The sequence below is a fragment of the Ascaphus truei genome, chromosome 2, assembly GCF_040206685.1.
Source record: "Ascaphus truei isolate aAscTru1 chromosome 2, aAscTru1.hap1, whole genome shotgun sequence".
NCBI classification, from domain to species: Eukaryota; Metazoa; Chordata; class Amphibia; order Anura; family Ascaphidae; genus Ascaphus; species Ascaphus truei.
The window spans coordinates 406422794-406437145 of NC_134484.1; the positions used below are offsets into that span (position 1 = coordinate 406422794).

Genomic DNA, 14352 nt, shown 5'->3' on the forward strand with positions numbered 1-14352 from the left:
TTGTTATGTCCTAATATGTTCATGTGTAAGTGTGCAATTCACTGACATACTGCACTATAATTTTCTTTGTGTTTATTTTCACAATAATTTAGAAGTACTTTTAATACTGAATTTAAGAAAATGTCACAAAAATAAGTAAAAAAAAAAAAACCAAAAAAAAATGCTTATCAAATTCAAGAAAAGAAGAACAATGGTGAAATCAACCTTAAATATTACCAGTAAAATCCACTGTAAACATCAGGTTGCAGTGTTTTCTAATAATTATTGGATACATTTCCAGTGTTAACATACAGTATTCATTTGGTCATTACACTGTATTTACTTCTCCTTGGTCTGCACGTTAAACCTATATGGTCACTGTTGTGGTTCTTCTTTAGCTTTCCATTAGATGGCAGTGTTTATCAGCTAGGTTAATTGCTGACATTTCCTTGTCCCCCAACACCAGAGATTCTCAACTCGTCTTCAAGATGAAAGGTCCCCCCTCCCAGGTTAGGTTTTAAGGATATCCCTGCTTCAGCACCAGTGGCTCACTCAGTGGCTCAGTTGAAGAGCCTGCTTCAGCACAGGTGGCTCAATCAAAGACCTGTGCTGAAGCAGGGATATTCTGAAAACCTGATCTGATGGGGGTGGGGGGAGTGTGGTCTTGAGGACTGGAGTTGAGAACCCCCTGACCTACACCTCTAACTCTCTAGTGAGTGGCATACAGCCTTTTACAGCTTGCCCGTCACTTTAATCGTCAAGTTGTGCGCACACAAAGCACTCTGGGTATGGCTATGCAAATAAATACAGTACACAAAACGCCTTAAGTTTGCAGATTCTTACCCAAAGTTATCTTGCATTCATTTGAAAGATTACGACTGTTGTAAGCACCTTACTAGCTAAGCAGTAAAACCTATCCAAGTTATAACCATGAATATTAAATGATATGATTTAGTTTTTTTATTAGCTGCTGCTGTCCGTGCGACGTCACAGTTTTTTGAAAAAGAACAGGCACAGAGAAGCACAGCCACCATTGTTTTATTTTTATTGGCGGATACAGACAGTGTGGGATGAACAAGGTGGAGGAAACTTTTCACTGGATCCTTGCTGAAAATGAAAAACTCACTTACTGTAACTTCCAAAGCAACCAAAACAGCAAAATGTTTCTTTTGAGCAAAACTGTGTTTGCTGAAGAAGTCATTGTTAAATTAAGTTGTTTAAAAGAGCAGTCCCATGTAGTGGCTGAGCATATGCTTCTCATGGCAATAACAAATGTATGTGTGTGATTTGTCAAATTTGCCAATTAGCTACATTCAACCGAATAAACTTGACACTACCATTAGTTCACTTTGGTCATGGAAAGGTCTAATGTTGAAAAATAATGCAAAGCATTACATACTGGTATGTCCATCGAGTACAACCTATGTCAGCCACGGTGTGCTCATTTGCATGTCATTTCCCAGAATCCCTTGCTGCAGTGGAAGTGCTGTGTGTTGGGTGATAATGGTGAAAGGTGGGGTTGCAGACCTGTCTAAGACATGCAAATGAGCACACAGTAATTATTCCATTTGCTATATGCATTACTGTGGAGGTTTTTTGTCACTTTTTTTTACCCATCATAACTTAAAGTGTGATGAACCCTATCTCTGCTTCATTTTGCAAAGCCAGTATAACCAACTCCACACTGATGAGACCCACTAAGGTCAAAACGGCTGTCTGTGGGTGGGTTTACTGGCTATGCATCTTAACCCAGGCTGTGCTCAAAGCTGTGAAATGCAGCAAGCACAAGCTTATAGAGGACCATGTTATATGGTTTTGAAGCAAAAGGTGGCACTGTGTGCTCATTTGCATGTCATTTCCCAGAATCCCTTGCTGCAGTGGAAGCACTGTATGCTGGGTGATAATGGTGAAAGGTGGGGTTGCAGATCTGTCTAAGACATGCAAATGAGCAGACAGTAATATTTCCATTTGATTATTTATATATAGGCAAAACACCTAGTGAAACATAATTAAGGTATGTCTCATGAGGGGAGAAAATATATTATTTCCTGAATGCAGTAATGGCAATCAGATTTCTCTCTGGATCAACATCATTCCTATGTTTAACTTGTTTGGCTTATTCCTTTGGCATTTCCTTTCTTATAATATGTTTACCCTTTTCTTAAAGAAACAGTATCTATTCTATTTTCCATCAAAGTTTCCATGAGTAGTTTTATTTATACCGTCATTGGGATAAAGTGTTCCCTTAAACCAGGGGTGCAAGATATTTTTTTGGGGGGGCACCGCGGTTATAGTGGCCCCGCGCTCTTCCCCAAGGCATTTAAATTAAATACTGGGGGACCGCGTGAGGCCTCTGCAACTCAACTTACAGAGATTCAGCTGGCTCCGGGACGCATCGCGGTGTCAAATGATGTCGCGGGTTACGTGACGTGATGTCACATGACCCCTCGGCATCATTTGATGCTGCACTAAGGTAAGGGGAGGGTACGAGCACTGGGGGAGAGTAGGCAGGGGGGCGCAGCAACAAAAGTTTGCGCACCCCTGCCTTAAACGTTCCATGCATTATCCTTGAATATATGTACATCTTTATTTATATAGGGCACACAGCTGTACTTGGCACTTTACAAGAGACACAATACAGTACAGGGAATTATAATACAATAACTGCAACAAACATGATCAGACAATAAATAGAAATAGGAAATCCCTGCCCTGGAAATCTCACAATCTAGGTGGCATGTTGGGACACTAACAGAGAGAGCAGATGAGTCTGTGGGATGGAAAAAAGACAGTTATGGGGAAAGTGCAGAAGAAGAGCAGGGGCATAACAAGAGATCAAAGCTGAGGGAGGAGCAGATAAGTGGACAGCCTTGAAGGTAAGAAAGAGACCTTTGTGGGTGATCTGAAACTTGATGGGAAGCAATGAGTGAGATTTAATGAGGAGATGAGCAGAGACTGGGAGAAAGTTGCATGATTCTAGCAGCAGAATTTTGGATAGATTACAATGGAGAAAGTTGTGAGATGGGGCCTGTTAGTAGTATGTTACAATAATGAGAGGATAAGGGCATGCATTAGAGTTTTAGCAGTAGCTTGACAGAGGGGAGGGCTGATTTGGGCAATATTAAGGAGGAGAAGCAACAAACTGTATCTATGCTGTGAATGGACAAAGAAAGGGAGGAGTCAAATGTCACTCCTAGTCAACGTGCTTTGGCGACAGGATGGATGGCAGTACCGTTTACTATAATGGAAATGGGGGGTATTAGGCCAGGTTTAGAGGGAAACTTTGGACTGGATTGCAGGAGTGAGGGTAGGGGTGGAAAGACATATCTGTGTACCATCTGCATATAGATGATACCCAAGGCCAAAAGAGTTTATGAGTTCACCAAGTTATAATGTGTAGAGAGAGAGAGAAATGAAAGGTTCCATAAGAGTCCTGAGGTACGCCAACAGACAGATCAACAGAAGACGTGTTGGCAACAGGGACCGAAAACGTGCGATGGGAGAGGTATGATGAGAAACAGGTTAGAGCTTTGCTGCGGACACCAAGGGAGTTTAGGGATCAGACAGTTTAAGTCCCCAAGTAAAAGGATAGGAAAGTCAGAAAAGAGAAGAAAGGAAAGCTGGGATTCAAAGTCAGAGAGACAAGAGGAGGTAGAGCCTGTAGAGGTCGGCATTCTGTAAATTACTGCCACGTGAAGAGAGAGGGTAGAATTGCTGGGAAGCGTGAACCTCAGAAGGAACAGAAAGAAACAGATGGAGGTATTGGACAGAGCTGATATTGGCAGCGAGAGGAGGAGACCTCCCTCTCCGCCCTGGACATTGGGACGTTGAGTGTGAAAGAAAGAGACCACCATAGGAGACAGCAGCCTCCACAGCAGTCATGGTGTGAGAGCCAGGTTTCTAGTAGAGCAAAGAGGTAAAGAGAGAGCAGAAGAGGTCATGTTTTAAGTCAGAGAGCAGGACTTCCCAAGGGAACAGATACTGAAGGGAGATAATGAATAGTTAAGTTAGATGGGTTAACACCCTTAGCAGGGAGGAAGAACGAGGCAGGGATTCATGGGCGAGAGTAGGTGTGTATGGCCAGGTCCAGGATTAGGAGAGATATCCCAGCAGCAGGAAGGAGTAGAGAGAGAGAGAGAAAGAGAAGGGGTGGGAAGAGGATTTGTGGGGGTGCTTTTTATTGAGGGGTGTAGAACAAGCTTGGAAAGAGGCATGTAAATAGTGGTACAGTCTCTGGGCACAGGCAAAGGTGGAGAGAAGTAGAGATGAAGAAATGTGAATAGAAAGAGTAGAATGTGGAAGGTGGAGAGAATAGAAAAGTTTACAAAGGAATGAGGAAACTGCAAACAGGAAAAGCAACAGGTATGGCATATAGAGATGTAGCACAGGTAGTAGGGAGAGAAAGGGAGGAGGAGAGTTCCCCAGTATTGTATAATTTGAGGAGTACGAGTTGAAAGAGCAGATGTATAAATCAGGCCTGGGAGGGCAGTGTAGCACCGAAGGGTACACAGCAGCTTAGAAAGTTAGTCTTATTAAAATAGTGCAGAAATTGTCAGAGCATTTAAAAAAAGTATATTTGCACATTTGCAGGGTTGTTGACAAAGTGCTAAATCCAGTTCAACTCCAGTTTTAAACGACACAGACACTTCAGATGTGCACAGCAAATACAGACTGACTTAAAAACTCTAACACAATCACATAACAATAAAAATGTCAGGGAGGGTTGTGACTAATTAGTTCAGCTAGACATACCAAATAGATGTGCATTTGAAAATATATTTGTAAATAGTCATCACTCTCTTAGATGTCTCTTTTCTAATGTAGAACAATGAATAGCAAAGCTGCACACCAAAAGTATATAATAAAATACTTGCAACAACCGGTGCTCCTGGTTCAGGGAAATCTGCCTGAAAATCCTGGGTTAGTAGTAATAATTGATGATCCAGGGCACAAAACGGATTTTCCAAAAATATTTAATGTATCATAATAGCACCAAAATACGACGTTTTGTCCTTCTAGGAGGACTTTTTCTAGTGACTGGCTTTTCTAATGTAAGAATAGAAGAATGATAAATTGCTGCACACTATTATAATAATAAAAAGGGGGATACAACCCCTCCTGGTTCAGGATTCTCTGTATCAATCCAGGGTATAACGAAGGGAAGAAAATCAGAGCTCCACGGATTTGCTCAATAAACTAATTTATTGCCAATAGACTTAATGTTTCGGCCACACAGGCCTTTCTCAAAAGCAGAAATGGCATAATCTGCCAACGGCCTGTGTGGCCGAAACGTTAAGTCTATTGGCAATAAATTAGTTTATTGAGCAAATCCGTTTAGCCCTGATTTTCTTCCCTTTTCTAATGTAAGCACAGCTAATTTGGATAGCATTTCCTCATAAGTCAGACTTTCCAACCCCCCTCCCCCCCCCCTTTTTTTTTCTTCATTTGGTGGCTCTTCTCTGCACTTTCTCCAGTACATTAATGTCTTTTATTAAGGAGTGGTGACCAAAACTGTACTTCACATTCAAAGTGTGGTCTTACTAAGGATTTGAAATGGTGATCCCGTATAAGAACTTGTATTCTTATGACCACCTAATAAATTGTTTTAGACTTAATACTGGTTGCAGCCCCCATTGCTTTGTGCAGCTGTGCTCCGCCACCGGACCCCACGGGATCACCATTTCTTCCTGCATGCTGGGCGTGATGCACGCAATTACCAAGGCCTGGGCTGCTGCTTACAAAAGTCAGTTCTCACAGTGATTATATACTATGATCATGTACACCTGTCTTACTGGGGATACACATTAGACTTTTATGGTATATATAGAAATCTGTGTTTGCTCTTCAGTATTACTGGTACTAGTATATCCTTCTATTATCCTGTGAGTCTACAGCAGCATTCATGCATGCCCAGATACCTTGGTTATAATCACATACTCCTGAGTTCTATACATATGCATAGGATTGCTGAGCCCCTCACATAGGGATTATATCCCGGACCTACCACTTACTAAGGATTTGTACCGTGGCAGAATGATTCCGCCTTCCCTTCCACCCATAACACATTTGTACGCATTAAATCTTAGTATCTTTTGCAGCTACTGCCTAACATTATGCACTATTGATAAGCCAATCTTCTAAAAGTATGCCTAAATACTTCACCATAAAGCATTGACTTCATTTTGTCCAATTTAGTTTGTATTTTATGTAGCCTGACAATTCTTGCTTCACAAATACATAACCTTACATTTGTCTGTATTAAACCTTTTCTGTCATTTACCTGCCCAAGCTTCCAGTCTATACAAATCCTTGTCTAGAGAAATTACATCCTGACTCCACTTACAACTTTATCCCAATCACAAAGGGTTCTTTTTATGACAACACTCCTGTGTCTATCTTTCAACCAGTTTTCAATCCAGGTACACATATTGTCATGCAAACCAATTTCATTTACGTTGTACACTACTAATCTCTACTGTGGCACCCGCATCACAAGCCTTTGAAAAATCTATGTAGACCACATTAACTGCATTGTCTTGGTCTACATTTTTACTGACTGTCTCAAATAAACTAATAAGGTTACATTGGCATGACTTATCCTTCATAAATCCATGCCAACTAGTTTTAATAATGTTATCCAAAATGTGTTCCTGAATAATACCCCTCAATAAACATTCAAGTAGCTTCAACACCATTGATGCCAACCTTGTGGTAGTGAGCCTGTGGAAATGGAGTCCTTGAATAATAAATATATTGGCCTAGCTATTACTGAACTTACATACAAGCTCTTGGGTACAGAACACTGGGCAGGTTCTTTATTTAAATCAAGAAATCTTTGCACTTCTTCCTCTGTTAACCAAATGTTAGCTAATATCGAGGTTGTGGCTTTCTCTTGTAATAGTTTTGCAATTCGCTCCTCCATGTTATATACAGAGGCAAATAATTTGTTTACTAGCTCTGCCTTCTCCTTATCTCCAATAGTTTCCCTGCCCATCTCACACTGAAAGGGCCTCTTATTCTATTTTCTAATCTGTTTGTTATTTATGTACTTGAACATTTTAGGGTTACTTTCCAATGTATAGAATAAGGCAGGGGTGTGCAAACTGGGGGGCGTGCCCCCAGGGGAGGCACAGGGGTTACAGAGGCCCTGCGCACTTCCTGAAGGCATTTAAATTAAATGCCGGGGAAGCAGCGAAGGCTTCTGTAATTTCTCCTTACCTTGGTTCAGACAGGTTCTGGTGACGAAACGTTAAATGACGCCGCGGGGTCATGTGACGTTACGTTGCCGTCATGACGCCAGAGCCACGGTAAGGAGGGGGGGAGCACGAGGAGGGGGGGGACAGCCGGCAGGGGTCGCAGGGGAATATGATTATGCTCCTCTGGAATAAGGCTCTTAAATAGTTCATACAAAAATGACTTTAGAAAAGGACTTTGATGAAATACAAGATTAAAAGCTGAAATTCAGTACAGTGCTATTTGGTGTGTAGGCCTATTGAGTTTGTGCACTGGGAATAAGAGGGCGTCTCTAAAAATCAGCATGGGATACCTCGGCGTGGGACAAACAGTGAGGGAGAAGCCTGCACCTGGGGGAGAACCGGGGCCGGCGGCAACTGCTCTGACCAGCCACCGCCCCACCCCCCGCAGCCAGTCCCCTTCTGCAGCCACCATCACCCCCCCTCCCTACTCGAGACCATCCCCAAGGTAAGTCTGAATTTTATATGTATTGGGGGTGGGTGTATTTTTCTATATGTAATGGGGAGGGGGTGTATTTTTTTTATATGTATTGGGGGTGTGTATTTTTTTTATGTACAGCTGAACCCCGTTATAACGCGGTCCTCGGGGGCCACCCGATAAGACCGCGTTATAACCGGGGTCGCGCTAATTTTTTTTAAAAAAGTCCGCCGCGATCAGGGTCTACGTGCCCGCCGGAGGGGGAGAGCTGGGATAACTCTCCCAGCTCTCCCTGAGCCCAGCATCGCAGTGGCAGCCCCCTCTTTCCCCAACAGCAGCACTTATCCGGCATCTGCAGCAGCTGATCTGTGCAGAGAAGAGCTGTGAGTATGCGGGCGGAGGGGTATATGTATTGTGGGGGGTCGCATCTTTTACCATTGCGTCCAGTATTTTTGCAGAAGCCACCGGGCAACCCTAAGACTGCGTGTGGCGCGGTCAGTACAATCAATTTTAATTTTTCCGGCCACGCGCTTATGATTGTGCACGTACGCTCAGGCCTAGGACATAGTAAAATCAGCGTTGCTGAGGCGGGCTGAGCCGCGCTGAACAGATGCACAAAGCCCCTGCATCTGTAATCAGCGCGGCTATAGTTTCTCCCTCCACATGCGTGCTGATGCGTGCGGAGGCTGAGAAAATCTGAAGTGACAGGCAGGTTTGAAATTTTGCCGCTTGGGGGAGCGGAGGAGCGGTCACGTGACCGCTCCCATCCAATGGGGCTGCAGCCAGCATTTTAACTACTGTGTTGGGTTCTGAGATAGCAGAGCCACCAGACCAGACAGAGTAGAGGCAGCACAGTGTGTGTGTGTGTGTGTGTGTGTGTGTGTGTGTGTGTGTGTGTGTGTGTGTGTGTGTGTGTGTGTGTGTGTGTGTGTGTATATATTTATCAAAGTTGCACAATGTTAATAAATAATTTATTCTCACAACATGTCTTTTTTTTTAATTTTTAAAATATTATATAATATACACACACATATACACACACACAGGTTCCCCAGTGACACACAAACACACAGACCACTTCAAAGTGACACACACACACACACTGACAGCTACCAAGTGACACACACACACAGTGATACCCGCCTCCCAAGCGCACTTGCTGTCTCCTCTGCCAGGACAGCAAAAAGCTCCTGGTAGAGCGAGCGGCAGCAAGCAACAGCACCAAATTCTTTACTATGTCCCAGGCCTCACGGGTGCTGGGCGCTTGCCGAGACAAATTAAATTGACTTTCAGGCGCGCTGAGGTGTCATGACCTCCTCAGCCAATCAGTGTTTTGGCCACCCCTCCCTCCCCCCCCCCCCCACTCTGACAGAAAAAGTTGACGGACACCCGAACGCCAATGCTTATAGATGAGCATGGTCCATGGCACGGGGGACGCAGCCTTATTAAGAAGCAATTCTCTACTAAAATGTATTTTACTTTCTTCAGTACCTGAACCATGGCAGAACTGAGATGGTCTAACTGCAGAAGACCCAATAGATAAATCAGGTACATTTGCCAGTTAAAATATATGTTATAGTCTATATGGCTGCCAGGCTCACAAATATAAAGCCACAATGTCATCTTCTTATGAAATTGAGGCTTTCCATTGACGTTGAATGAAGTGTGACGCTCCAGTCCTCAACCAACAGGTTAGGTTTTAAAGATACCCCTGCTTCAGCACAGGTGGCTCAGTCACTGAGGACTATTGGCCACCCCTGCTGTAGGTATAATGTGGATAAAACACCAATATCTTTGGAACCAGGGGAGTCACTGGATATCAGAGTAAATTGTGTTCCAGCTGCAAAGGACCCCCCAGTTCAGTTACCGAAAAAGAAGCAGCGGTGGGCTGCTGCTTAATGAAAGAGATAAAATGTACAAGCTGAGCCTGAGTCATACAGTGAACTATAAGAAAGGAGCTAAACATGTGATCTCTTTCCACCAACACACATGATATTCAGGGCATCAATATGACCATTGGGTTTTCCCAGGAATAATGATCCAATGGCTCCAAAGATTGCAACATCATTTATCTAAGATACTGTAATGCAAATACAGACCTCATGCAGGTAGCTTGTCAATGTAATCTTCTTGTATTGAGTCAACTGTTATGTATGTTATGTCAGTAAGGGTGAGCCGTTGACTCTAGATTAACAGGAATGGCGAGATGTCTGAAATTTGTGCTGTAACTACAATTATTTCTGCTTCTAAGTAAAATGTGGGGCATTTATATGTTATAGGTCAACTGCAGTGGAATGGGACATTTGGCCACGACCAAAGCGCTAGTGCTCCGCCGCCACTACAGCTCATCACCGGGCAGGCCACTGCTTGACATTTCTCCGTGCTCCGACTCCATCATTAAATTTCAATACGGCCGCTATCCAATGTCCCGTGCGTCCGCAGCAACACTTTAAATCTGTCCCACGAGGGACATTTAAAGATGGCGGACGCACGGGACTTTGAGGGTGCTCGGCGGCAGCCATGCGGGACATTAGATGGTAACAAAGTAAGTACAGACAGCACACACTAAGAAAGTCTGTGTAGCAATAACGGGTGCAGATGGGAACAGAGAGGACCCTCGTTCCTCTCAAATAATCAAATAGAACATAAATGTTCCCAGCACACAAAGAAAAAAGAACTAATAAAGGATCAGCCAAAAAGTAAAATTTAATTAAACATTAACGATGCATATAACGTCAAACAGCAACAGAGGGACAACGTATATATATATATATATATATATATATATATATATGGGAACAGGGAAAAAGACAGGGATGGGGAAGGAAAGAGAGGAAAGGAGAGGGAGAAAAAAAACACAGGAAATAAAAAGTGCAGGGCAAGCGGGGCATGGTGCGTGGTGAAATGTCAAGAGGCGACCTGCCCGGCGATTAGTTGTAGTGCCAGTGGAGCGCCAGGCAGCCAAAAGTCCTAGACCAACACTGCTAATTTCATAGGCAAATAGCCTTTTGACTAAGGCGACACGAGGTCCGTCAAGATCACTCTTTGAACTCTGCACAGTAAGTAATCTCCCCAAGACACCCACACAGAATAGTGAAAAAGGCAAAGGGGGCGCCAGCCCTCTCTTAAGGGCTTTATTATTAATACTCCATGTTCACACTGCCAACTTTTAACTAAGAGTGTGTATTTACCCGGCTTTATAATGCCCTTTCCCCTTAATAGCCGGCAATGATTTTCTACTAGATTATTATTGTTACGCATATCAGGGTTCATTATTAGGGTAAGTGTTAGGTGTGGTATATGAAGGTTAGGCTGGCAAGGTATGGGTAGTGTGGCTGGCTTGTTCGGGTAAGGGTTAAGCTGAACAAAGTATTTTATTTATTCTGTTGTCGGTTAAATATGGCTGCATAAGTCTCTTATTTATGAGGTTGCTAGTTAAATAAAGCTGAACAAGTGTCTTCTTGCTGAGTAAATAGCCGCTACCTTTCACTTCACTTCTTCAGTAATTAATCCTGTGAATTGGAGAAATATTGTTATATTCACTGATTCAGTCTACTAAATGTATACTATACACTTTTCAAAAAGCAGCCATGAGCTCCTAAGGCTGCGGCCAGGGTGAAGCGTGCGCGCACGCGCTTATGCTCGGCGTGATCAGAGTGATAACTCTGAATGCGCTCGTCCAGGGTGTGTGCGCGTGTACGTGCCGCTTGGCGAGACAGCCACATTTGATTTGGCTGCTCGCATCATGCGTCACGTAAGCGGTTCGCCCACTGAGGGCGAACCAGCTCTGTGACGTCATGGCTGTGCCACCATGCGCGCAACTAGCTGGCCAGAAATCGCCAGGCCGAGCAGGGCACATGATGTTACGGCACCAGTGCGCACGCTCCCAGCCTGGCCCCAGCCATAGGAGACAGGTCACATGACCGCCAGGGCTAAGCACTTCTTTTCCCTCTCCCCCTGTGGTCTTAGGCCTGGGACATAGTACAGTAGGCCGTGCTGAGCAGATGCACTCACCCCCTGCATCTGTTATCAGCGCGGCTTTAGCAGCCGCTTCCGCATGCGTGCGGAGGCTCAGATATTTTGAGGAGACAGGCTTGCTTGAATTTCGGCGCAGATGGGAGCGGAGGAGCGGTCACGTGACCAAAAACAGCCAATGGGAGTGAGGGACTAGCCCCGCCTCCCGCTACGCCTCCGCCCCGCCCCCAAAGCACGCTCACTGCCTAGCCTGCCAGGATGCAAAAAAGCTCTTGTTCGAGCAGGCGAGGCAGAGCAGGAGCGCGGATCAGCGCGGCCCGAGGCCTTATCTGGCCACACGCTTACTTCACCTGCCCCCTCTCGGAGCTTCAGTTGGTGACGTGGGTGGAGGGGGAGGGGCTTGGGAAGTATTTTGGATCAGACGCGAGCAGGAGAATCAGTTGGTTCCCCATTACAGTTCACGCCCACCACGTCCCTTTTTTGTTTATTGATACAGTTATTGTGTATACAGCAGGGCCCCGCTTCTTGGCGCTTCGCTTTTCGGCGATCCGCCGATACGGCGGCACCGAGAAGGGGGTCGCCATCTTTGATTTTCTGTCGCGCATGCGCAGAACGGGCGGTTGCGCCCGGCGCGCATGCGCAGACCATAGGCCACGCATGCGCAGAACGGGCATGCAAAATCACTGAAAATCGCTGGATCCACTTTCCGGCGATTTTCACTATACGGCGGGCCCCTGGAACGGAACCCGCCATATACCCGGGGCCCTGCTGTAGTTAAAATTGTCAAATGTTGTATTTGTTGTTTCCTTTAGAAAAAAAAATAAAGAAAAATAATACAGGAAGAAAAAGAAAGACTTAAGGTATAACATGTTGTGTTGGGCAGTTAAAGGCGTGTTGTTGCCTTTGTCGCGGCAGCTTTTGGAGGTAAGTGCACTTTAACCTTGCCAGGCAGGGGCTCTATAGGGCCGGTAAGCCCTGTGGTAGCTGGGGCTGGCGAGTGGGTAGGGCTTATTTGTGCATGATTCCTTGGGGCCCAGTCTCGGAGGATGGCCGAGCTGGTGCGGTGCCTGACTTGGTGGGTTTTGCGAGTCATGGTTGGTACCATCTGCCTTTTCCTGGGGGTAGAGCACACTGGTAGGGTTGGCACTTACCAGGGTACATTATTTGTTTAATAAACGCTGCAGACTTTTGTATCTCCAGATCATTGTGGTGTGTTTATTATATATAACTTCATGGGGAGGTGAGCGCTGGGGGTGGGGAGAGTTCCCATGTGGGCTCCAAGGTGAAGTTGCCATTACAGACCCTAAAACTTTTTCATACCATAGCAAGGAGATTAAGACAGATGCAGGCTACAGTATATTGCTTCCTCCAAAGGGTTTACATGTGGATCAGGGACATGAGGGATATACCTGTGCACATGTAAAGACCTCCGAGGAAGTAGAGTTGCCATCAGGATCATGTGAGCAGTCTCCTACCATGTTTACTAACACAGTTATACTAGACCATGTAATGGATACCAACACTTTCACAATGTTATTATTTATTTATTTTTATCCACTGAATCTAATCAGTAAGATGTTACTAATATACAGTATTAAGTGCCAGAGAAGATTTCATTTTTTCCCATTCAAATCTCAATGGAAATAGTTTTATCATGTTGTCCATTTTGCAGGTTGACTCCATTTTTAATTGAAATATATATCTCATTGTTTTACTTTCTCCCTTGAATCAACCCCCTCCCTCTTAATTCCTGTACAAGTCAATGGAAGATAAAGGAATCTGCTTCATTTACCCCACACATCTTACTGCAACGAGCTCTCACTAGCAGTGATACGGAGCGGTGACAGTATTGTGGCATTTACCCATTACCCCGCCCCTAAACTCTGCTGAGATTGTGACCCTTTAGTAGAGCAAGACCCCACCCCAGCTCCTTACGTCGAGTGATAGGGGATGGTGCAGGTGCGCTGGTGGGGGTCCCCCAAACCATGCACAGGCTGAGCAGGATCTGGGTGCAGAGGTGCTGCGCCCATCTTCTGTCCATGTCTCTGCTTCTGAGGTTCGCAAATAAAACAGCCAACAAGGAAGAACATGCAGGGAAACTCTGTACCAAGATCCCCTTGCAGCAGACAGGGGAGGTGATGGATAAGTACAATAACTTCCGGGAGGCTGTGCTCAGTGCCCTGACCCTGTGCTTCCTGCAACACAAAGCAGCAGCAGCTGCCACAGCCTGGCTGAGAGATTGCATGTACTATGCATTCACTGTGCTTCACAAGCAGCCGTGTATTGCAAACAAAATGAAACATTCAGATTTCTACTAATGTAGCCTACTGCAGTCATTAAAAAAAACCAGTAATAATAATATAGTGGTTGTCTGTAATATGGAGTAATCGCAACACATTAACATGACAATATTCACAGTGGGGACATAACTTTTAGTGATATATACAGTATATGTTTTTGAAGGGAAATAAATATATATATATATATATATATATTTACACATATATATGTGACACATATATATGTATGTATATAGTCAGTGTAGTGAGGCACTCCTAAAAGATCCAAACCAAGGTGTCACAGATTAGTAGTGTTGTATAGAATAAAAATTGACGTCCACCGAACTTCAAATTTTAGTTTGAACGTGAATTTATTGTGTGGTCGACGTAAAACACAAAATGAGGGTAATCAGCCATAAATACAACACAATAAAGACAATAAATGTGT

General features: G+C 44.3%; 1 protein-coding gene across 1 annotated transcript in view; it reads right to left on the bottom strand.

Annotated features, from left to right (window-relative positions):
* Nucleotides 1–13795, bottom strand: part of LOC142487685 (pituitary tumor-transforming gene 1 protein-interacting protein-like) — a 90704-nt gene extending 76909 nt beyond the window's left edge. The window contains exon 1 of the mRNA XM_075587396.1: nucleotides 13561–13795. Coding sequence (XP_075443511.1) covers nucleotides 13561–13666 — 106 coding nt within the window. The 5' untranslated portion in view covers nucleotides 13667–13795. The remainder of the gene's footprint in view (nucleotides 1–13560) is intronic.
* Between the last annotated feature and the right edge of the window lie 557 nt (nucleotides 13796–14352).